At 36.0% G+C, this 25,353-nt stretch overlaps 1 protein-coding gene across 3 annotated transcripts in view; it reads left to right on the forward strand.

Annotated features, from left to right (window-relative positions):
• Nucleotides 1–25,353, forward strand: part of MGA (MAX dimerization protein MGA) — a 97,513-nt gene that overhangs the window by 37,068 nt on the left and 35,092 nt on the right. For all 3 annotated transcript variants that reach the window (XM_090270451.1, XM_090270449.1, XM_090270450.1), the window contains exons 9-11: nucleotides 19,877–20,103; nucleotides 21,646–21,816; nucleotides 22,428–22,500. In XM_090270451.1, coding sequence (XP_090126577.1) covers nucleotides 19,877–20,103; nucleotides 21,646–21,816; nucleotides 22,428–22,500 — 471 coding nt within the window. The remainder of the gene's footprint in view (nucleotides 1–19,876; nucleotides 20,104–21,645; nucleotides 21,817–22,427; nucleotides 22,501–25,353) is intronic.

Here is a 25,353-nt window from a genome sequence, read left to right on the forward strand (position 1 = left end):
CAGCCACTGCGCAGCTGCTGCTGGTGCGGGTGCCACTGTCGCGGTTCCACCAGCGCTGCCTCCGGTCTTGCCACCCCAGTGCCGCCGGAGCCGCCACTGTTATCACCGCCAGGGTGCTCCCAGTGTGCCACCCAGCTTCCTCTCTGCCTGGGCTCCACTCCTCCTACCTGTCTGGTTGAGTATTTCTTTACTTCTTAGTTTGACTTCAGTTGTATTTCTGAAACTTCTGATTGATTTTTATAGTTTTTGAGGTAGATATATTCCTTCTTAGTTGTGAAGGGAGATGGACCATGTCTACCTACGCCTCCATCTTTACTGGAAATCCTGAATCGTCACTGAATTTTTGTTAAAATTCCCATGTGATGCCATCTGGTCCAGGTCTTAGGTTTGTTGGGAATGTTTTAATTACTGATTTTTTATTAGTAGTTATTGGTCTGTGCACATTTTGTTTTATTTTTTTCAATCTTAGAAGATTATATGTTTCTAGAAATTTATCCATTTATTCCAGGTTGTCCTGTAAATTGCCTTTTTGAAATCTTTGCTAATTTTATTGATGTGACTGTGTATTTTTCTACATTTTTAAGAACTTTATAATTTCCAGTTTGTAATTTTGTAATTTATATTGTAATTTAGTTCAGAGTTTTCCGTTCTTCTATCACTCCTTCCCCTGAAAATGGAAAAAGCAGAGGGAGTTAAGTCTGGTGGTCTCGTTTTATGGTTTCTGTCTTTGGAATATTGCTTTGAAAGCCTTTCTCTAATCTCAAGGTTTAAGAAAAATTAGTTGAGTTAATGAATGGGCTTAAATTAAATTGTTGATATGTCTGGAATTCATTTGACATGAGATTTAGAGTAGGGAATTATTTTTTTCTTCAAATGGCTAGAAAGTTATACCATCACTTATTGAGACTAATAATTACATTTTGTACTGGCTTAAAATGTCACCTGTAATGTAGAAAATTAAAAAAAAATGCTGTTAAAAGGTTTAAAATGAAATAGAGTTACTTAGTTCTATATATATCTTCTGAGTTTACTCCCATATTGCATTTAGGGCAACTCTTTTCCGTTTCAAAGCAAAGTACTTTTTAGTTTTTTCAGTGGCATAAGCCATTGTTAAAAAAATCTGGCATACTGTGCTGCAGGAGGCATCAGTTTTCTTGTATTGTTAGGGAAGGATGAGGAAAGGAGGAGAGAGATTTTTATTGCGACTTTTATGTATTGGGTTGGCCAAAATGTTCGTTAACATTTTTAGAAAAAAATGCAGAGCATGATGGCTCCTTAACTTCATTCGAAACAGTTTTGTTAGATTGTATTGTGACAGCTGTCATATCTGTGCATTTATTGAAAAATTATCAAAATTGGTGAATTTTTTTGCAGCCATTTTAATATTGAAGATGGGAGAAAATACGCAACATTTTTGGTGTATTATGCTTTATTATTTCAAGAAAGGTAAAAATGTAACCGAAACAAAAAAAGATTTGTCCAGTATATGGCTAAGGTGCTGTGACTGATCGAATGTATCAAAAGTGTTTTGCCATATTTTTGTTACTATTGACATTTTGGCCAGATAATTCTTTGCTCTAGGGCTGTCTTATGTATTGGAAGGTGTTTAGCAGCAACCCTGGCCTCTCCCCACTAAAAGCCAATAGTGGGAGATAGCCAACATACTTTGAATATCCAAATCAATGAAGTTATTGGGCCAACCCAGTGCAAGGAGTTGGGTAGGTATAGGAGGCAGACATGTTGCTGAGACCAAAAACAGGCAAAATTAAAAACTGAAAGAAGTTGATGAAATAGTTTAGTATGTTTTATAAAAGGATAGGTAGCAAATAGGGAAATAATTATTTTTGATTTAGAGTGTTTAAGGAAATTAAGGAGAAAATAGTCAAAGAAATGATAGAAAAAAGATCTCAGACTTGAACTGCGTGAAATAGGGATTAAAAGGGCCTACTGAATACTAGGTAGTAATTTTATGAAAACGATTTAGACACATCCTTGTGACATTTCAGAGCATTAAGAATAAAGAAGATGTCATGAACTCTTTAAGAGAAGAACCACTTTGATTAGAAAGGATTTAGTGTCAGTTTGTCAAAGAGGTCACCAGTTAACAATGGATGTTTGAATCATTGTTTCTAAAATCAGAGCAGGATGGGGGATAGGATGAATTTTCAACCTAGAATTCTTCACCAACCAAATTATAAATCAAGGTGTTTATAAAATACAGATATATTAAAGCATACAGTGATGCAGAAAGTTGATCTTTTAGAAACTGCTGGCAAATTTCTTGAGATTCTGTTTCAGAAAATAAAGAAATTCAAGAAGCAAGAGATATCTTCTAGTGGAGTGGACCCAGTCTAAGAGTTGGGGAAATAAATCTTAAGACGACAACTACATAATAAAGACTTCAGCCCTGGCTGGTGTGTCTCAGTTGGAAGTTGTCATGCGCAGTGGATGGTCTCTGGTTCGATTCCCCATCAGGGCACATGCCTAGGTTGTGGGTTTGGTCCCTGGTCGGGGTATGTGCAAAAGGTGACTGATCAGTGTTTTTCTCCATCTCTTTCTCCCTCCCTTTTAAAAAAGATTTTATTTACTCTTTAGAGAGAGCGTAAGGGAGGGAGAAAGAGGGAGAAACATAGATGTGTGAGAGAAACAATCATTTGCCTCTCACAGGCCCCCAACTGGGACCTGGCCTGCATCCCAGACATGTGCCCTGACCAGGAACCGGCGACTCTTGGGCTCTCAGGCGGGCACTCAATCCACTGAGCCACGCCAGCCTGGTGCAACCAGTTTAGCTGAAAATAGAAAATCAGAAGATGCTGAGAAGGCTGTCTTCAAAAAGACATTAGCTTTATTTTAAGAAATAACACACACAGTTAAGAACCTAGATGATTTATGGTTAGGTGAAGGTACATGCTGCCCCATCAGTAAGAAAAGAAAAGCTCATTAAAAATACTGGAAGGAAAAAATTTGTATAGGAAAATTATGATCTAACTGTGAATCAATAAAACTTGCTAAAATTTTGAGCAATTAGAGTATAAGAAGTAAGTGTATGTTTCATCTGGACAATTTGAACAAATTTAATGGTATTAATTTACATTTCCTTCTCTCATTGTTTTCTCACATTAGTTGATTCTGAAAGGATCAGTATAATTTTATAAGCAAATTGATTGGGTTTTAGTTTTTAGAATTGATTTATATACAGAGTGCTAAAGATTAAATATAATTATAGAAAAGAAATCAGTAATATAAACACTATGAAAGTAAAGCTATAGCATACAGTATTTTAGAGGTGTAATGAGTTTAGGATGCTGATACTCTTCTCTTTCGTAAACTTGAGTCCTTAGCTATTGCTGAATCATGGAATTGAAGAGAAAGTGTTTGACTTAGAATTATTGAAGTAACCACTAAAACTAAACATAAATGGTTAAAAATAATTACTTATGGGAACTTTGACACTGGGTATGGTGGAAAACTTGCTTTTCGTTGTTATACACATTTTGTACAGTTTGAATTTTTCATATTTATGTATTCTGTAGTTAACAAATTAAAAGTTTTCAATGCATGAAATCTAGTATATTTAATAATTTTGGTCATTGCATTAGACTGAAACATTTTTGGCCATTAATAGCTCATTAATCAATTTATGTGAACAGGGATACTAACATTATTTGATATTCTATACACAGAACACTCTGTGTGGGTTTTTAACATTTTAATCTTGCCAACTGTATAAGGAGGCTTCTTTGTTTTATTAATATAAATGTACTAATTGAGTATTTAGAGAGTTTAAGTAACTTCTTCCTCAAGGTCACATTGCTATTAAGTGAGTGCTAAGAATTTTAACCTAAGCTTTTCTGACTTCCAGGTCTTCATTTTTTTTTCCTACTGTATAATGGGTAGTTTCTTAAATTTGGCCTTCACTCTTATCACCTGTTTACTCTTTTGTTCGTTAAAAAATTGCTGCTGTGGTGTGAAGACACTGTGCTTAGCTGCTGTTTGGGGTACTGAGAGAAAGGAAAAATATCTGGCGTTCCTGCTTTGTTAGCCCAGATAGAGTTTTGTTAGAGATGTATACCTACAAGTTAACTATGTAAAGAGAAGATCAGTTATATTTTTATCTATCGTCAGACCAATTAGGATTAAAGGAGAACACACAAATTATTAATATCAGAAAAGAGAAATGATATTACTGCAGACATTAAAATGATAATATGGGAATGTTATATACAACTTATGCCGAAAAATTGAAAAACTTAGATGAAATGAGCAAATTCTTCAAAAAACACAAAGCTACTAAAGTCAAGAAATAAATAACTGCCTAACTATATACTTAGGAACTTGTAGTGAAAAACCCCACAGTAGTGAGTCCAAGTTCAGATGGCTTCACTGGTAAATTCTACATTACACATAGGGGGAAAAAACCATTCTACACAAATGCTTTTTAAAAAATTCTCACCCTAGGACATGCTTATTGATTTTAGAGAGATGAAGAGGGAGATAGGGAGAAAAACATCAATTGGTTGCCACTAATACATGACCCCGACCACGGACTGAATCCACAACTTAGGCATGTGCTCTGACCAGCAATTGAACGTGTGACTGTGACCTTTTGGTTTATGGGACGACACTCCCACCAACTGAGCCACACCGGCTAGGGCTGCACAGATGCTTTTATAAAATGGTTTTATTCTATGAGACTATCATTACCCTGGTACTTAATCCAGAAAAAGATATTATAAGAAAACTGGAGAGCAATATTCCTCATGGACATCTGTAAAATTTATAAATAAAACTTTACTAAATCAAATTCAAGAACATATTTAAGGGATAGGATAACCAAGTGGAAAATGTTCCAGTAATGCATGGTTCATTTCACATTTGAAATAATCAGTGTAGATCACCATTGTCATAATAGACTTAAAAATACCATGTGATCATTTCAATACATATTTTCAAAAAATTTGTTTTTGGTTAAAAAAAAAATTTAGCACACTAGGAATGGAAGGAAACTTTCAATCTGATAAAGAGCATCTATGGAAAACTCTACAACCAATATATTAATGGTGAGGGCCTGAGTGCTTTCCCCCAAAGACTAGGATTGAGGAAGCATGTCTCCTGTTACCATGTTTGTTTTTACATAATTATTGGGGCCTTAGCCAGTGCACTAAAGCATGAAAAAGAAAATGCATCCAGATTGGAAAGGAAGAGGTAAAATTGGCTTCATTCATAGGAAAATTCTAAGACATCTACAAAAGTTCTAGAGTTGTAAGTTTGTTTAGTGAAGGTATACAGTGCAACACTATCAGTATACAGTGTTGTATATATGCCACTGAATAATTGGAAATTGAAAAATCACCACTGATATAGCATTCAAAGAAGGGAGACACGGATAAATTTGACAAAAGTTGCATAGGACCTTTATACTAAAAACAAACACTGCTAAGAGTACTTTTTTTCCCTCCTCTCTCTCTCTTTTTCTCTTTAGTTGAGAGTACTTTTAAAAGATCTAAGTAAATGGAGAGTTAATTTTTTTTCATTCATTAGAAGATTCTGTTGGTAAGATCCCAGCAGGCTTTTTTTGGGTAGAAATTGGCAAGTTGTAGAAGTTATAGACCTTTGATAAATAACTTTAATAAAAAAGAACATGGTAGACTTAACACTACCTGATTTTAAGATTTACTATAAAGCTGAAATAATTGGGGTAAAGAAAGACCTATGGATCAGTGGAACAGAATAGAGAGTTCAGAAGGTGACACACAAACACACAGAAGGCCAATTAATTTTTGATACAATTCCAAGGTAGTTGAATGAGGAAACATCTTTTCAACAAATGCTTCTGGAGCAATTGGATAGCTATAGACACCTCTCTTCCCCTCCCAACAAAAAAAGTGAACCTTGAGCCTTGCTGGGTGTGTCTTGTTTGGGGCACCCTTTTGTAACAGAAAGGCTGTGGGTTCGATTCCTGGTTAGGGCACATACCTGGATTGCAAGTTTGGTACCCTGTCCAGGCACATAATGATCCCTGGACTGGGTGTGTACAGGAGGCAACAAATTGATGCTTTTCTTCTTGCATCAGTATTTTCCTCCCTTCTTCTGTCTCTAAAAGCAATGGGAGAAAAAAAGGTTCTTGGAGGATTTAAAAAAAAAGTGAACCTTGATTATTACTTCATAACATTATACAAAAATTAACTCAGTGTCTGCGAGTTGATATCATAGATTAAATGCAAGTGCTTAAAGTATAAAATATCTAGGATAAAATACAAGAAACAGTCCTTTGTGACCTTGTGGCTCATACAGATTTCTTAAATAGGACATCGAAAGCATGAATTATAAATGCAAAAAAAGTAATAAAATTGAATTCCTCAGAATTAAAAACTTGCTCTTCAGAAACCTGTTAAGAAAATGAAAAGCCGTAGGTTAGGAGAAGTACTCTCCAAACATTTATCCTACATAGAACTTGTATTTTATTTTATTTTAAAGCTTTTGTTTATTCTTTAGAGAGAGAAGAAGGGAGGGAGAAAGAAAGGGAGAGAAACATTGACCAGTTCCCTCTCACACACCACCAGCTGCGGACCTGGCCTGCAACCCAGGCCTGTGCCTTGACCAGGACTTGAACCGGCGACCCTTTGGCTTGCAGGCCTGTGCTCAATCCACTGAGTCATGCCAGCCAGTAAATTTTTAAAACTTATTAAAGGATACTTAAAGCTCAGAAGACAGTCAACGTACTTTAGAAAATGGACAGAAAAGTGAAAAGACAATGACCACATTAGATACAGAGTGAGGCATAAGTAGGTTTACAGTTGTTTGCATGGAAAATGACCGTAATTAATAATACGAGAATAAGCTTTCATGTAATTAAAACTGTGAACTTACTTTTGTCCCATCCTGTATATAGATAGCAGATAAGCACATAAAAAGATGCTTACCATAGTAGTCTGTAGGAAAATGCTCTTTTGATACCACAAAGATACATTGTATAACCACTAAGTGTCTAAAATTAAGAAGACTGACTATAACAAATGCTGGTGAGAATATAGAGCAGATGGAACTCTCATACCTGGTAGGAATGTAAACTGGTAAAGTCACTTTGGAAAACAGTGTGATAGTTTTTTAAAACGTTAAAAAATATATCTGCAATACATACAATCTAGTTATTTCATTTCTGTATAATTACTTGAATAGAAGTGAAAGTGTATGTCACCATAAAGCCTTGTACATGCGTGTTAATAACAGCTTTACTTGTAATAGTGAGAAAATTGGAAACAACCCAGGTCTAAAAGTTAACATTTTTATTCCATTACATAAAAAATTTAAATGCATATTAATATATAGATTGGTGATTATTTGGGCAAGGATTGGGATGGGAGTTGGAGGTGGAGACAGAGGTAATATAATTACAATTCCAAGGAATCTTGGAGGTGATAGTTATCTTCATTATCTTAATTGTAGTGAAGGTTTCACCAGGGTATGTGTATGTCCAAACTTATCAAATTGTATATATGTGATACTGTATTACAGTTATAGCTCAATAAAACTGTAAAAAAAGGAAAAGTTTATTTATGGAATATTTATTTCAAACTGTTTAATACTGAAAAAATAGAAGAAAATTTATTTTATGGTCTGTGTTAAAATTTTATTATATTTCTGCAAAGGAGTATAATATAGCCATTAAAAATGATTTAGAATATTTAAAGACACCAAGAAATATCACACCATAGTAATTGGTCATCATAAAATTGTGCCATGTTATTCCAATTTTATCAGGATATATTTGTACAATTTTTAAAAAGGTAGTAATGCTGTTTTTATTTTATTTTAAAAATTAATTATTTTTTAGAGAGAGAAGGGAGAGAAACATCAATCCGTGGTTGCCTCTTGCATGCCCCCAACAGGGGACCTGGCTCACAGCCCAGGCATGTGCCCTGACTGGGAATTGAATTGGCAACCCTTTGGATTGCAGGCCAGCACTCAGTTCACTGAGCCGCACCAGCCAGGGCAATGCTAAGTTTTTATAAGTGATTATCTCTGTATGTTGAGGTTTTGGATGACTTTTAAAATGCATGTTTTAAATCTAGAATATTATATGTTAAAATTAGTAAAGGTGTCTATATGTAAAATGTATATGTAAAGGAGAAGTGACAGCTGTAAGTTTGGTTTAGATATAAATATTTATAATTTGCCATATTAACAGATTAAAGAAGAGAAATTGGTATCAGTGAATGCTGAAAGTTGATGAAAATTCAGCATTTGTTCTTTCAATATTTTTTTTTTGTAAAATAAACTTAAGATTTATCTTCTTAGCCATTTTTAAGTACACGGTTCCATGGTATTAAATACGTTGACATTGTTGTACAACTAGCATCACTACCATCAGTCTTCATAACTTTCTTCATCTTGTAAAACTTAAAACTTTATACCCATTAAACAATAACTTGCCATTCCCTTCCAACCCCCATTTCCTGGCAACCACCATTGTACTTTCTGTCTTGATGATTTTGACTATTTAAGTACTTCATATGAGTGGAATAATACAGTATTAATCTTTTGGTGACTGGCTTATTTTGCTTAATATAACGTCCTCAAGATTTATCCATGTTGCAGCATAATACAGAATTTCCTTTCTTGTTAAGGCAGAGTAATATTCCATTTTATGTATATACCATGTTTTGCGTATTCATTCATCTGTTGATAGGACACTTGGGCTGCTTCCTCATTTTACCTATTGTGATAATGCTACTATGAACATGGGTGTACAATATCTCTTTGAGACTCTGCTTTCCATCTTTTGGGGTATATATCCAAAAGTGGAATTTCTGGATCACGTGTTAATTCTTTTTTAACTTTTCATTGTTGTTCATCTTTTCTTTAAAAAAAAGTTTTTTTATTGTATTTTTTTCCCCTTTATCTCTTAGTTCCTTTATACCCCCTTCATTCCCCACAGTCTCCACATTTGTTGTCCATGTCCATGAGTCCTTTTACCTTTTTGCCCAATCCTGCCACTCCCTGCTTTCCTCCCTCCCCCCAGCTGTCACCCTATTCTATCTATGTGTCTGTCTCTATTTTGCTTGTTAGTTCAGTTTGTTCATTAGATTCCATATATGAGTGAAATCATATGGTATTTGTTTTTCTCTGACTGGCTTATTTCACTTAGCATAATGCTCTCCAGGTCCATCCATACTGTTGCAAAGAGTAAAATTTTCTTTCTTATTGCTGAGTAGTATTCCATTGTATAAATGTCCCATAGTTGTTTTATCCACTCATTTGTTGATGGACACTTGGGCTACTTCCATATCTTGGTGAGTGTAAATAAGGCTGCAGTGAACATAGGGGTGCTTATGTTCTTTTGAATTAGTGTTTTGGGTTCCTTTGGCTATATTCCCAGAAGTGGGATTGCAGGATCAAAGGCAGTTCCATTTTTAATTTTTTGAGATACCTCCATACTGCTTTCCACAGTGGTTGCACCAGTCTGCATTCCCACCAACAGTGCAAAAGAGCCCCCCTTTCTCCACATTCTTGCCAGCACTTGTTTGTTGATTTATTGATGGCTAATTCTGTTTTTAATTTTTTAAAGGAACTGCCGCACTGTTTTCCACAGCAGCTGTACCATTTTATATTTTCATCAACATTGTACAAGGGATTTAATTTTCCATGTTCTCACCAACACTAATTTTGTTTTTGCTTTTGATAGTAGCTATTCTAGTGGGTGTGCGGTGGCATATTTTCAAGTGCTTGTTACTATCTGTTTATCTTTTTTGGAGAAATGTCTGTTCAAGTTGTGAATGAAAGAGGGGCTATGCAGTAAATCTGACAGCTCAGGGAGGCCACATGGAAGGCTTGACAAGCTCAGTGACCAAAAGTAACTACACCAGATGATCTAATCACAAATTGATAACTGGGCAGGTCATAGTGGGTAGTCAAGTCCGAGGCCTCTATAGCTTCCTTAACAAAGGTCAGTTTTTAAGTGAGCTCTGTCCATTGTTCTTATGCACCTAAGATAAGATATCTTTGAAATGTCAGAGTAATTTTCTTTATCCAACCCCTCGAAGGCACAGCCACCAGCACCAGACTACAAACTACCACAGAACCCCTCATTGTTATCTTGTTCCCTGCCTACCATCTCTTTGTGCTGTAAATCTTATTAGCAGTCCTGTACCCACCAAAGTAAAAGAAGTATTTGTTTTTCCATTTTACCTCTTATCCAGTCCTGGAGATTTTCTTGCTTTGCTTTCTCCCACCTACTTAATCTACCAGTAGTAGATTTCATTCACTTTCCTTATGTCTTCTCCTTTGATTCTAATGTGTAAAATAAGCTGCTTATTCTTTAGAGCATTTGAGATCTTGCTTGCCAGCATATTACCAGTTTGGCTCAAACAAACTCATAAAATTTCTCTATGTGTTTGGACATTGCCCATGTCAACCAAGTCCTTTGAAATGGGTTTGTTTTTCTTGTGTTGAGATTTAGTTCTTCATGTCTTCTGGATATTAATCCCTTATCAGATACATGTTTTGTAAATGTATTTTCCCATTCCATGCGTTGCATTTTTAGTCTCTTCTATCATTTGATGTACAAAATTGAAAACCTTTCACAAATCCAACTTACTTTATGTTACCTGTACCTTTGGTGTCTTATCCAAGAAATCACTACCAAATCCAATGTTGTGAAGCTTTTGTCTGATGTTTTCTTTTAAGCGTTTCATTGTTTTGGGCCTTACTTTAGATCCTTGATCCATTTGAGTTAATTTTTGTATATGTGGTATTAGGTAAGGGTCCAAATTCATTCTTTTGCATGTGGATATCAAGCTTTCCCAGCAAGATTTTTTGAAAAGATTGTCCTTTCCCTATTGAATGATCTTTGTCGAAAATGATTTGACCATATATGCAAGAATTGGCCTATATGTTTGCCTTTATGCCAGTACCACACTGTTTTGATTACTGTAGCTTTGTAGTAAGCTTTGAAATTAGCAAGTATGAGTCTTCTAGGTTTATTATTTTTTTTGTGATTATTTTGGCTATTTGGGGTTCCTTGAGATACCATATGAATTTTAGAGTGGGTTTTTCTATTTCTGTTTCTGCAAAAAAAATTACTGGGATTTTGATAGGCATTACATTGAATCTATAGATTGCTTTGAGTAGTGTTGACATTTTAATAATATTAAGACTTGTAATCCATGAGTTTGGGATGTGTTTTCATTTATGTTTGTTGTCTTTAATCTGTTATTAATTGTAAAAGTCTTATTTTTTTGGTTAATTCCTAAGAGTTTTCTTTTTTATGTTATTGTGAATGAAATTGTTTTGTAATTTCCTTTTCAGATTGTTTATTGTTCACGTATAGAAATGTTACTGATTTTCGTGTGCTGACTTTGTATGCTGCTACTTTGCTGAATTAATTTATTCTCACAGATTTATTTATTTGTGGACTCTAGCGTTTTCTGCATATGATTATATCATGAAAAAGATAATTTTACTTCATTTCCAATTTATGCATTTTATTTCTTTTTATTGCGAAACTGGCTAGAGAACATCCAGTAAAATGTTGATTATGAAAGTGGTCATCTTTGCCTTATTCTTGATCTTAAGGGAAAAGCTTTTGGCCTTTCACCTTTATAATGTTCACTTCGGGTTTTTCATACGTGGCTTCATTATGCTGGGTTAGTTTCCTTCTATGATTAGTTTGTTGAGTTTTTTTTCATGAAAGAGTGTTGAATTTTGTCAAAAGCTTTTTCTGCATCAGTTGAGATGATCATGTGGTTTTTACCTTCATTCTGTTGAGGTGGAGTATTGCATTGATAGGTTTTTTTTGCATGTTGAACAATCCTTGAATTCAAGGACTAAATCTCTCTTGCTTATGGTGTCTAATCTTTATATGCTGCTGAATTCTGTTTGCTAATGTTTGTTGAAGATTTTGCATCAGTGTTCTTAAGGGATATTGGCCTGTAGTTTTCTTTTTGTAATGTCTTAGTCTGGCTTTGCTATCAGCAACGTTGGCCTCATAGGATGAGTTGGGAAGTGTACCCTTCTCTTCAGTTTTTTTTTTTTTTTTTTTTTTTTTTGGAAAAGTTTGAGGAGGATTGATATTAGTTCTTATTTTAGTGTTTGGTAGAATTCATCAGGTTCAGGGCTTTTCTTTGTTGGGAGATTTTAGATTACTGATTCAGTCTCTTGTCAAGTTCTAGGTTTATTCAGATGGGTCATTTCTTTGTGATTTAATCTTGGCAGGTTTTGTTTCTAGGAATTTGTCTGTTTCATCTAGATTTTCCAGTTTGTTGGGCTACAGTTGTTTATGGTACTTTTAAAAAAAATCCTCACCTGAGGTTTTGTTTATTGATTTTATAACAATAGGAAGGGAGCAGGGAAGAGAGAAACATTGATGTGAGAGAGGAACATTGATCGATTGCTTCCCGTACCTGAACTGAGGGTTGAACCCTCAACCTAGGTATGTGCTCTGACTGGTGATCGAACCTACAACCTTTTGGTGTATGGATGATGTTCCAACCAATTGAGCCACCTGGTCAGGGCTCGTGTTTTTTAAAGTAAGTATTTATAGCTATAAATTTTCCTTGTTGTAGTGCCTTTGCTGTGTCCGTAAGTTGTGTTTCTATTTTCATTTGTCTCTAATTTCCATTGTGATTTCTTTGATTGATTTTTCAAATGTTAATTTTCCCAGTTATATGAATTTTTCAGTTTTTCGTTTGTTGTTGATTTCTAGTCAGAGAAGACTATTTGTGTGATATCTAAGTGTTAAAATCTGTTGAGAGACTTAGTTTGTGGTATACCATATACAGTAGTCCCTCTCTATATCGTGGTTCACTTATTGTGGCCTCACTGTATTGCGGGATTTTAAAAAATATTGTTATTTAATTATTTATCATGGATTTTTCACTATATCGCAGGATTTTATGGTACTGTATACGGATGTTGTTAAAGTTACATAGGTTTAAGAGTATAGAATATGTTTAAGAACATAAGTAGTGTTTATATAAGTGTGGAAAAGGTTAATAAGGGAGTGGGATAGGTTAATAAGGGACTGGCAGTGGTTTATAAGTGTGGGAAGGGTTTATAAAGCCTTAATATATATATAGATACTAAAATAAATGTAAGGTTCCTTCTTGCGGGCGAGTCTAGAACATAATACCCACAATGAATGAGGGAATACTGTAGTCTGTCCTGGAAAATGTTCCATGTCCATTGAGATGAATGTGTATTCTGTTGTTGAGTAGTGTTCTGTATATCCCTGTTAGATCTAGTCATTTTATTGGGTTGCTTAAGTCCTCTGTTTTCTTCTGACTGATTTGTTGTATCCATTATTGTGAGTAGGGTGTTGAAGTCTGTTACTTCCATTGTAAACTGTGTATTTCTTCCTTCAGTTGTGTCAGTTTTTCTTCATATGTTTTGATGGTCATTAGGTATGTAAATGTTTATAATTGTTCTTCTTCTGGATATAGAGAAATTTTTATTAATATATAATGTCCTTCTTTGTCTCTTGTAAGCTTTTTTATTTCATGTTTATTTTGTCTGATATTATTAAAATCACCCCTGATCTTTTTTGGTTAATATTTGCACAGAATATCTTTTTCTGTTCTTTCACTTTCAACCTGTTTGTGTCTTTGGATCACAAGTCAGTCCCTTGTTGACAGGATATAGTCTGATCATTTTGTTGTTGTTTTCTTAAAATCAGTCTTGCCAATCTGTCTTTTAATGGGAGAATTTAATCTATTTACATTTAAAGGAATTACTGATAAGGAGATACTTCTGTCATAGTGCTATTTGTTTTCTATATGCCTCACAGTTTTCTTTGTTCCTTATTTTCTACATTAGTCTCTTTTTATGTTTGGTTGATATTTTATAGTGAAATGTTTAAATTTCTTTCTCATTTAAAAAATGTATATTCTATAGGTATTTTCTTGGTGGTAACCATAAAGATTACATTTAACATCCTCGTCTCGTCGGCAGCCGTCCGTCTCGAGAGACGATGGTGTAGCTTCTTAAGAGTCTATCTGCACCGCCGAGAATGGCTGTGCAGTCCGACTCGGGAGTGACACGGTATCTGTCTCCTCCCGTGTTGAATCGACATCTTGCGATGACGCTGGAGTGTCCTCTCCAGTGAAGCTGAAGCTACAGAGCCTGGGCAGGGTGATATGGAGGGTCTGCTGTTGCCCATGCAGCAGACCTCCCCTCTCTTCGCAGCTGAAGGGTCCAAGGGAAAGACGGAGTCGATACAGCTTGGCTTCAGGTGCGCCGCAGGAGTTGCCGGTGTTGACTACAACGTCAAACCGCCTTAGGGACTCCGGCTCCGGATTTTCTGTCGGGGTTTACTCCCTTAGCCTTTCCACTGAAGAGGTATGCCGCAAGGCAGCGGAGGTTTTTTGGAGTCAGAGTTTTCCTTCTCTGATGTACCCTGACTGGAAGATCGAACCAGCGACACTTAGCTCGCAGGCCGACGCTCAATCCACTGAGCTAAACCAGCCAGGGCATTTAACATCCTAAAATTGTAATATTAATATGAATTTATACCAACCTAACTTCAGTAAAATAAAAAAAACTGATCTTTTACACTTCTGTCTCATCCTGTTCAGTTGTTGATGCCACATTATATCTTTATACATTGTGTACCCCTAGGCATAAATAAATAATTTAATAAAATGCATTAGTATCGTAAGTACATAGAAAACAAAATTTGGAATGACAAATCAGTTGTAGTCATACTGGCTTTCACACTAATAATTGTTTTGCTTTGTTTTTTATTAAATCTATTAGTCTTTTAAATCCAGTAGAACACAAAAAGTTCAGTTACAAGCCATTATTATTACAGTACTAGCTTTTATAGTTGCCATGTGTTTACCTTTAGTGAGATCTTTATTTTTCCAAATGGCTTTGAGTTATTGTCTAGTGTCTCTTCATTTCATTTTGCAGAAATTCCTTGAGTATTTTTTGGAGACAAGTTTAATGGTCACAAACTCCCTCACGGTTTGTTTATCTGTATATTTCTTAGTTTCTCCCTTACTCTTGAAGGACACTTTTGCCTGATACAGGATTCTTGCTTGAATTTTTTTTTTTTTCTTTAGCACTTTGAATATATCAGCCCACAATGCACTGGCCTCCAAAGTTTTTCAGTAGTAATCTCATATTTTTATTGAGGATCCCTAGTATATGATAATTTGTTTCTGTTTTGGTGCTTTCAAGATTCTCTTTTGAAAGTGAGGTCTCTTTAGAGTTCATCTTATCTGGAGTTTGTTGAATTCTTGGATATTTATGCTCATGACTTTCTGTAAATTTGGGAAATTTTCAGCCATTATTTTCTCAAATAGTCTCTATTTCTTTCTCCTTTTGGAACTCCCATGTTGTATATGTTGGTTTGCTTGATGGTGTCCCTTAGGGTCTGTTTGCTTTTCTTCAATCTCTTTCTCAGACTCCATAGTTTCCATTGTCTGTTGTTTTAGCCCTTGTGGGGCGTCTGTCCATTTATTTTTCTTTAAATTAAATTAAATTTATTATAATTTATTTATTTGTTTATTTTATTTTTAGCGAGAGGGGAAAGGAGAAAGAGAGGGAGAGAAACATCACTGTGTGGTTGCCTCTCACTTGCGCCCCCAGCTGGGAACCTGACGTGCAACCTAGTAACGTACCCTGACTGGGAATTGAACCAGCGACACTTGGTTCGCAGGCCGATGTTCAATCCTCTGAGCCACAGTAGCCAGGGCTTGCGTCTGTCCATTTTTATGGTTTCTTAGGTAGTTACTGCCAATGACAGTCTTGATTTTTTTCTTTTTTAAAAAACAAAAATTTTAATTTTTTAAAATATGCTTTATTGATTATGCTGTTACAGTTTCCCAATTTCTTTTCCCTTTCTTCACCTCCACCCAGTGGCCCTCCCTCCCTGCAGTTACCCCACCCCACCCTCAATCCATGCCCATTGGTTGTGCATATAGTTGTTCTCAACATCTTACCTACTCCACTCCCTCCTACTATGCTTCTTAATTCCTGTACCATCTCCCTCCCTTTCCCCCCTCCTGCCTCCCCGCTGACCTCCCCCGAATATGTTCCCCATACCTATAGTTCTTTTCCCACCCTCGTTGCCTACTTAGTTTGCCTCTGTTTCGGTTTCTCTAGCTTCTGTTGTTGGTTGTTGTGATACAGTTTTCATTTTAATGTTCATAGTTTTGATCCTCTTTCTCCTAAACAAGTCCCTTTAACATTTCATTTAACAGTGGTTTGGATCTGATGAACTCCTTCAGTTTTACTTTGTCCTGGAAGCACTTTCTCTGCCCTTCTATTCTGAATGATGGCTTCGCTGGATAGAGTAATCGTGGCTGTAGGTTTTTGCTTTTCATTACTTAGAATATTTCTTGCCAGTCCCTTCTTGCCTGCAGAGTTTCTTTTGAGAAATCAGCTGGTAGTTTTATTGGGACCCCTTTGTATGTAACTCTCTTCTCTCTTGCTGCTTTTAAGATTCTCTCTTCATCCTTAATTTTTGACATTTTGATTATAATGTGTCTTGGTGTGGTTCTCCCTGGGTCCAGTTTTTTTGGAACTCTCTGTGCTTCCTGGACCTGTAAGTCTATTTCCTTCCCCAAGTTAGGGAAGTTCTGCTTCCAATATTGTTTTTTCACATAAGTTTTCCATTCCTAGTTCTTCTTCACCTTCTGGCAACCTTATGATTCAGGTATTGGCCCGTTTATAGCTCTTCAATAGGTTTCTGAGCCTCTCATCATTTTCCTCACTTTTCGTTTCCTCTTTCTGCACTGGTTGACTGTTTTGTTCCTTCCCTATGTTCTGACTTGTTGATTTGATCCCTGGTTTTCTTGCCCTCACCACTAGTTTCTTATGTGTTTTTGTTCATTTCAGCAGGACTGACATTCACTCCTTCCCTGTCTTGTTTAAGATCTGCTGTTAAGTCTATAAGTGTTTTTATAACCAAAGCTCTCAACTGTGCCTCAGAAAGATTTCCTATCTGCTGCTTTCTTAGATTAGATATTTGCTGTCCGGTCAGCTGTGTCACCGGGATCATTCTATCATGATCTGTGCCATCCTGACAGTTTTGTGTTTACCTTTGCTTCCTAGGCAGGTCTGTCACACCTACAATATACTGGGTGGATTGGAGCTCCATGCATTCGTCACAACTGGGTGACCCTTCACACCACACTATGGTGTTTTCTGTGGGGGTGGGGGTCCAAGATGGATTCCCGCTGTTCATTCACCACTGGGAGACTAGGAGCCTTGTCCTCTGACCCCACCCCCTCCGGGCCTCACAGTCCAAGGAAATGGGGGTCTGCCTTCCCCAGTGTTGGAATCTCAAGTTGACGAGTCTGGTCTGCAGCCAGGGGTGTTCCCCAGGCACTTCTCGCCTCCCCTTAAATACGGGTGTCTGTGCTTATCGCCATCCCACCACCATTGCTGCTGCTGCCGCCACCAGCACAGCTTAACCTCTCTGCCCCAGCTTTGCCCCTCCTACCTGTCTATCTGGATGAGCACCACTTCTTTATAACTTCATATATGGGACTTCCATTTATTTTCTGGAACTTCTGGTTATTTCTGGTTTTACAGTAGTTGTATTCCTTCTTAGTCATGGAGGGAGATGGAGCGTGTCAGTCTAGGCCTCCATCTTGGCTAGAAGTCTCCTGTGTGTGTTTGACAGTCCTGATTTTTATTGCTTACCCTAATTGAATTATGTTGGCTGTTACTTCCATCTTACGTATCCTAACAGAACTGAACTCTTCTTTCTGAATTTGTTTTGTGAGTTTTCCTACTAATTGGAACCACCATTTTTCCACAGTTGAAACTTTTGATTTCTATGAGGGATTACGATGTCAACACATTTTAAGAGGTTTTCTTCTGAAGTATAAACTCTGTATTTTGTAGCTGTTATTGTCAAAGAAAAAGATAAAAAAGGATCTTAGTACAATCCTTAGATTACTGAGGTGTAAAAATCTTTGAAAGATGATTGAAAGAGGTCAAAGACAATAATGCTTGCCCTGAAGGCACTTTTCATTTTTGTAATAAGATTAATATGTGTATGAAATGATTAGCAACACTAGACAGTCTAGCTTTTTACCAAATGAGAGATTGAGCTTCTCTAAGTACCACCTTTATTGTAAGCTCATTCTTTGTTACCTTTTTAAAAATTTCAGCAGTTCCCCCTCAAAATACATATCCATGCATATGCACTCTACATACTACTTATTTCCTTTCTCTTCTGCTTTGCTTTTTCTCATATGCACTTACCACAATTCAGCATATTTTTTACCATTGTGTTGTTTATTGCTTGTGTTGCCGTCTTTCTTCCAGCTTAAATGTAAGCTCCATGAAGGCAGGGATTTTTATCAGTTTTGTTCATTACTATATCTACAAAGTCTGATACATAGTAAACATTCAAATATTTATCTATGAATGAACACTAGGGTCTTAGATAAGCCTTTGTGAATTATGTGATAGATGAGTTAGGTTATAAAAGTTGGATAAAAGAGACTGATAACTAGCAAAGTAATTGGTTCACTCACTTTTTTCATCCCTGTTTTAGTCTTTAAGCCTTCATTTAGCATTTTGTGGTTATGTGCTGAGTGATGTCAACTGTAGGAGCCCGTTAGACAAAGTTGTTCTTTACTAGTAGGGTCTTAATGTTCATAGCAGATGTTGTCGTCGTCGGTAGCCATCCATCTCGAGAGACGATGGTGTAGCTTCTTAAGAGTATCTGCACCGCCGAGAATGGCTGTGCAGTCCGACTCGGGAGTGATACGGTATCTGTCTCCTCCCGTGTTGAATCGACATCTTGCGATGACGCTGGAGTGTCCTCTCCAGTGAAGCTGAAGCTACAGAGCCTGGCCAGGGGGAATAGCAGATGTACTTCTTATAAAATCGGGTAGCACTTTGAATTCTATTTTGTTATGAAAAATTACTTGAATTAAGTGTTGAGTCCTGCCCAGTCGCATTTTACACGAGTTTAGGCAAAGATTTTGGATCTTTGGCTTTAGAATCAGCTACATCCTCTCTGAGTATTAACTATTAAAATATAATGTTTGTTTCTCTGTAGCTGTCTTCTTTCTGGGATGGGCAGTTTGCTTAAAGAATAAAGCCTCCTACCTTAGATTCTCTATTTGTTTTCCTTTGTGTAGAACTTCTTGATAGTATGATTTCATCTCAGTTGGGTTTCATTGCTTTTCTATTGATATACGTATTTTATCTCTAATGCTGATTTGAGGCTCTCTCTTAAACACAGTTTGTCATCAGAAGGCAACAGTAACAGCTTAATCTCTGGAGCCAGATTGACTGGGTTTGATCCTTGATCTGCCTCTTACTGTAGATTACCCTGGATCTCAGCTTCTGCAAAATGGGAATAATAATATCTCAAGGAGTGCTGTGACAGTCAAATGAATTAAAACATATTAAGTGCTTAGAGTAGGTACATAGTAAGGTTCAATAAATATTTGTTGTTGTTACTTGTAAAATTAAAAAACGTAGTATAGTATGGTTATTTTTCTAGGATTAAAGAGAAAGCCTTTTCTGACAGTGCTAAATACAGTAGAATCTCCTGTTAACTCCTCATTCCTCACCTGGCTTCATTTTTCTACATGGCATTTATTTGATTTTTTGTTTATTAGTTTGTTTTCTCCTATTGAATTATAACTGAGGGCAAGACCTTTGTTTTATTCATAGCTGTGTTCACTCTGATGCTTAAAATAGTATCTGATTTATAATAGTCAACAAATATTTGGTAAATAAATGAGTAAATTAAGATACATGAAGTCAACTAAAGGTTTTTTAGGGGGTATCTATTTGTTTTAATGAGTTAACTGCTTTTTATGAGGGATCATATTTTGTATTGGTAGTGACCTAGTGAACTTTCGTTGCCAAAGGCATCTAAAATCTTATGCTTGCTTTTGTTCAGCTATATGTGAAACAGAGCCTGAACAGCCCGTTCGACATTATCCATTATGGGTGAAAGTAGAAGGTGAAGTAGATCCAGAACCAGTTTATGTTCCAACTCCTTCTGTCATTGAGCCTACAAAACCATTATTGTTGCCTCAGCCGGAAGTTTCATCTACTACTGGGAAGGGCAAACTGCTCACTGGAATTAAACCTGCACGGGCATATACTCCCAAACCCAATCCTGTGGTAAGCCTGGAGTTTCATCTTTTTTTTTTTTTCCCCTTAAGAGTTTATTTAGTTTTAGGGAGAGGGGAAGGGAAGGGAGAAAGAGAGGGAGAGAAACATTCTTATGAGAAAGAAACATTGATTGGTTGCCTCTTGTACATACCCTGACCAGGCATCAAACCTGCAACCTAGGCATGTGCCTTGACTGGGCATTGAACTGGTGACTTTCTGGGACGATGTCCAACCAACTGAGCCACATCGCTCAGGGTTGGAATTTCATCTTTTATTGAAAGTTGCAAAAATTATTTGTAAAGCTGATGGGTTTCAACCAAATCTTTGCGTTATATTTTGTGAATCATTTTGCTTGCAGGTAATATGCCTATAAGTCATCTCGTTTCTGATTTAATTGGTTTAGATGCTGGCACTTAAAAATGTCATAAAAGTAGCTGTTAGTAGTAGTAATTCTTAAATATAGTCAAATCTCTTTTCAGGAGGATGATATAAAGATGGGCTTTAAAAAAAAACAGACTTGCAAAAGTCTGTTAAAAGTACTCTTTATTCCACCTTGGCTGGTGTGGCTCAGTTGGTTGGGTATTGTTCCACAAACCAAAAGGTTGCCAGTTCAATTCTTGGTTCGGGCACATGCCTAGGCTACTGGTTTGGTCCCCAGTCAGGGCACAAGCGGAAGGCAACCAGTTGATGCTTCTCTCTCAACTGATGTTTCTTTCTCTCCCTTCCTGTCTTTCTAAAAGCAATGTAAAGAAAAGTCCTTGAGGGAGGATTAAAAGAAAACTTATTCCTGTATTATATTGAGTAATTGAGATGTAGTACATGTTATTAGTAGAAAACCTTTAAGAAAAAGCTTTAAAAAGCAATTCATCTTCTTAAAGCAAAAAGTAAAGTTCAGGATTTAAAATAACAGTTGATATATTATGTCTATATGAAGACTGAAAGGTAAAGGAACTGATAAGCATTTCTGATTATTAAATCCATTTAATTCTTCCCAGTTCATTAAATTGAAGAAAGATCCTTTAGTTTAGTGCTATTCGGTGGGTCTCTGTACCATTGCTGATCCAAACTGTTACCAGTCTATGATAAAATAAGTATATATAGAAAATAAGAGTAAATATTTAGAAACTTATAGCAAGTTGATAGTCATTGTATATCTATTAAATTTATTGATACTAAAAACTTGGGATTACATTTTATATCTTTTGTTTTTCTAGTAATCTATTTTGTGTTCTAGTAATTACTTTTGTACTTTCCAAAAATATTAGTTTATATTAGACTGGTATTAAGAAATATATTCTTCACCACAGATCATTTGAGAAACACTTCTCTGGTGTGATTTGAAATTTCTTGATAGAGAATCCTATTCTTTCTGATTGTTCCAAGATTCAGCACATATGAACTGTATTTGTACTATTTAACTTTAAAGCTTGCATTTTAAATATCAGCTGTTGTAATAGAAAGGAAAATTAAACATCCTTTGCCTTTTGGAGTCTAAGACCACCCCCCCCACCCCCCCAATAGTTAGAAATTTTTGTTGTATGAAACTTACAGATTCGGGAAGAGGACAAGGATCCAGTCTACTTGTACTTTGAAAGTATGATGACTTGTGCCCGAGTTCGAGTATATGAACGAAAAAAGGAGGAACAGAGACCGCTGTCACCATCGCCATCATTTCAGCAGCCCAGCTCATGTTATTCTAGTCCCAAGAACTGTAGTGCAAAGGTGAATTACTTATTGCATAGTTTCTTTTTTTAATGTCCAATTTCCTGTTTCTGGTATTAGATTTTGCATTACTATCAGAATAATTTGTAGTAATTCTTGTGGGGCAGAGAAGGCTCACTTGATGTGTTTTATCAGTTTACTTGTTTCTCTGCATGCCTGTTCTAGAAAAATAGTTTATCAGGGTTATTAAAAGTATTACTTTTTTTAATGCTGGAGTAATTTTTTAAAATTTAAACATTTCTAGTTTTAATTATTTATTTGTAATTGTTAGGATTTGCATCTTTCCACATCGGTGATATTTCTAAATAACAAGCTTAGCACATTAAACAGCAAATTTTTTACTTCTTTACTAGAATACACTATAAAATACAATGTAAATTCTTTTCTTGGTGACTCAGTCAGTATCAAGGATATTGCAGAGCAAGTCTGTTTGTTTTTGCCAAGGGCTATGTAATATAGTAATGCATCAATGTAATAGATGTGAAGCTGTTGCCATTTTAATTTTTTTACTGTTTCAGACTGTTTCGAGAGATTTAATGCTCATATCTTAGTCTATATTGATATTAAATATCTGTTGAATTGAAGTATTTCTATGTTATTCTCTTCTTCAGGAGCCTGATGCTGAACAGCAGTCCTTGAAACCAATTACCTGTGACCTGGAGGATGATTCTGATAAATCACAAGGTCAGCATGAAAACTAGATCTTATTATTTGATAGTAATTATATCGGTGTGGATTATAATAAAAATGAGAGGAAACCAAAACTACCAATCCAGAATATGTTGACCTACCCTGTTTTTAGCTTCTACTGAAAGTAGAGATGATAGATAAGGTTTTTCCTGTTATTTGGTATCTTTATCACTCCTTTTTTAAGAAATAAAATTCATTCATTGCTGTGGTATGTTGTTGCAAGAGACATTTAGGATGAAGTCAGTGATTTTCTTTTTCTTTTTTTAAATTTTATTTTCCAATTACAGTTTATATTCAGTATTATTTGGTAATGTTTCAGATGTACAGCATAATGGTTAGATATTCATAAACTTTACAATGTGTTTCCCCTGATATTTCCATTAACCACCTGGCACCATATATAGTTACTACAATATTACTGACTATATTACCTATGTTGTACTGTACATCCCTGCGACTGTTTTGTAACTACCAATTAGTATTCTTAATCCCCTCACCTTTTTTTTTTTAATATTTGTTCATTTGTTTTATTTATCTATCTATCTATCTATCTGTCTATCTATCTATCTATCTATTTATTTATTTATTTTTAGAGAGAGGGGAAAGGAGAAAGAGAGGGAGAGAAACATCACTGTGTGGTTGCCTCTCATTCGCGCCCCCAACTGGGGATCTGATGTGCAACCTAGTCATGTGCCCTGACTGGGAATTGAACCAGCGACACTTGGGTTGCAGTCCCTCACCCTTTTTTACTTAATTCCCCAAACTCTTTCCCCTCCCCTCTGCCATCAGTCTGTTTTTTGTATCTATGAGTCCGTTTCATTGTTTTGCTTGTTTATTTTGTTTTTTAGTGTCCACATATAAGTGAAATCATACAGTATTTGTCTTTCTCTGACTGACTTATTTCCCTTTAGCATAATGCCTTCTAGTTCCATCCATGCTATTATTGGAAATGGTATGGTTTCATTCTTTTTTAAAGTTGAGTAATATTCCACTGTAAATATGTATGTACCACAACTTTTTTATCCACTTATCTGTGAATGGGCACTTGGGATACTTCCACATCTTGGCTATTGTTAGTAACGCTGTAGTGAACATGTAGGTGCATATATTCTTTTGAATTAGTGTTTTGGGTTTTTTCAGATATAGACCCAGGGTGAAATTGCTGGGTCATAAGGCAGTTCCATTTTTAATATTTTGAGGAACCTCCATACTGTTTTCCACAGTGGCTGCATCAATCTGTATCAACCACCAACACATCTTCACTAACACTTGTTGTTTGCTGATTTATTGATAATAACCATTCTGACAGGTGTGAGGTGGTATCTCATTGTGGTTTTACTATTACTTGCCCATATAGGTGTGGTTTTATTTCTGAGCTTTCTATTCTGCTGCACTGATATTCATGTGTCTGTTTAATGCCAGTACCATGCTGTTTCGATTTCTGTAGCCTTGCCTTGCAGTATAGTTTGATCATATCAGGGAACGTGTTACCTCCAACTTTGTTCTTCTTCCTCAAGATTGCTGTGGCTATTGATGGCTTTTTGTGGTTCCATATAAATTTGTGGATAATTTGTTCTAGTTCTGTGAAAAATTCCATTGGTATATTGATAGGAATTGTGTGGAATCCATAGATTGCTTTGGGTGTTATGGACATTTTAATGATATTAATTTTTTTCTATCCATGATCATAGTATATGCTTCCACTTACTAGTATCTTCACTTTTTTTCTTCAGTGTCTTATAATTTTCTGAGTACAGGTCTTTTACTTTTTTGGTTAAATTTATTCATGGCTATTTTATTTATTTTTGAGGCAATTGTAAATGGGCTTGTTTTCATAGTTTTCTTTTCTGATAGTTCATTACTGGTATATAAAAATGGAGCTGATTTCTGAATATTTTTTTGTATCCTGCTGCTTTACTGAATTTATCTGTTCAAGTAGTTTTTTGGTGTAATCTTTATGGTTCCGTATCATTTGCAAATAATGACAGTTTTACTTCTTCCTTTCCAATTTGGATGCCTTTTATTTCCTCTTGTGTGATTGCTGTGGCTAGGACTTTCAGTATTATGTTGGGTAAGAGTAGTAAAAATAGACATCCCTGTCTTGTTAGTGATTTCCTTTTTTAAACGTCTTTTCAAACCTCAGTCACATTGGCATCATTAGCTATTGAAATTTTCCCTCTGGTTCTCAATAACTGTTGCTGTTGGAGAAATGTAGAGGGAGAAAGAAAGGATTATTACTGATTTATTTAGTCGAGGCTACTGCCAAATTTGATGAGAGGTAATGTCTAGGGAGTTAACTATTTTTGCTTCCTAACACTATACACTTAAACAGCAGTGGTTTGCAACTTTTCTTTTTTTTGTTAAGATTTTATTTTTTCATTTTTAGGTAGAAGGGAACAGAGCGAGAGAAACACTGATGTGTGAGAGAAACATCAATTGGTTGCTTCTCTCATGCCCCCAAGTGGGCTTCTGGCTGGCAACCCAGACATGTGCCCTGACTGGGAATGGAACCAGTGCCCTTTTGGTTCACAGGCTGGCGCTCAACGCACTGAGCCACACCAGCCAGGGCCTGACTTTTTTCTTTTAATGGCATTATACATACAAAAAAGTGAAAATGTTTTTATAGCACGCTGAGGTAAGTGGAGGAGCCTGCTAGGGTGGAGATATTCTCCCTGAGAGCACAACCACCCCAGAGGCTGATGGGATCTATATCCTGACATACCTGTAACTGTAGAACTTGGACTGAGAAGCTCTGCTGTAGAAATCCAGGTTCTAATGGAATAGACATCTAGATAATATGTTGCCATGAATGTAAAACATGGTGAGTTGAGTGATGTGCACACAGTG

Source organism: Furipterus horrens, unplaced genomic scaffold (assembly GCF_987537825.1).
Source record: "Furipterus horrens unplaced genomic scaffold, mFurHor1.1.pri manual_scaffold_3, whole genome shotgun sequence".
Lineage (NCBI taxonomy): Eukaryota > Metazoa > Chordata > Mammalia > Chiroptera > Furipteridae > Furipterus > Furipterus horrens.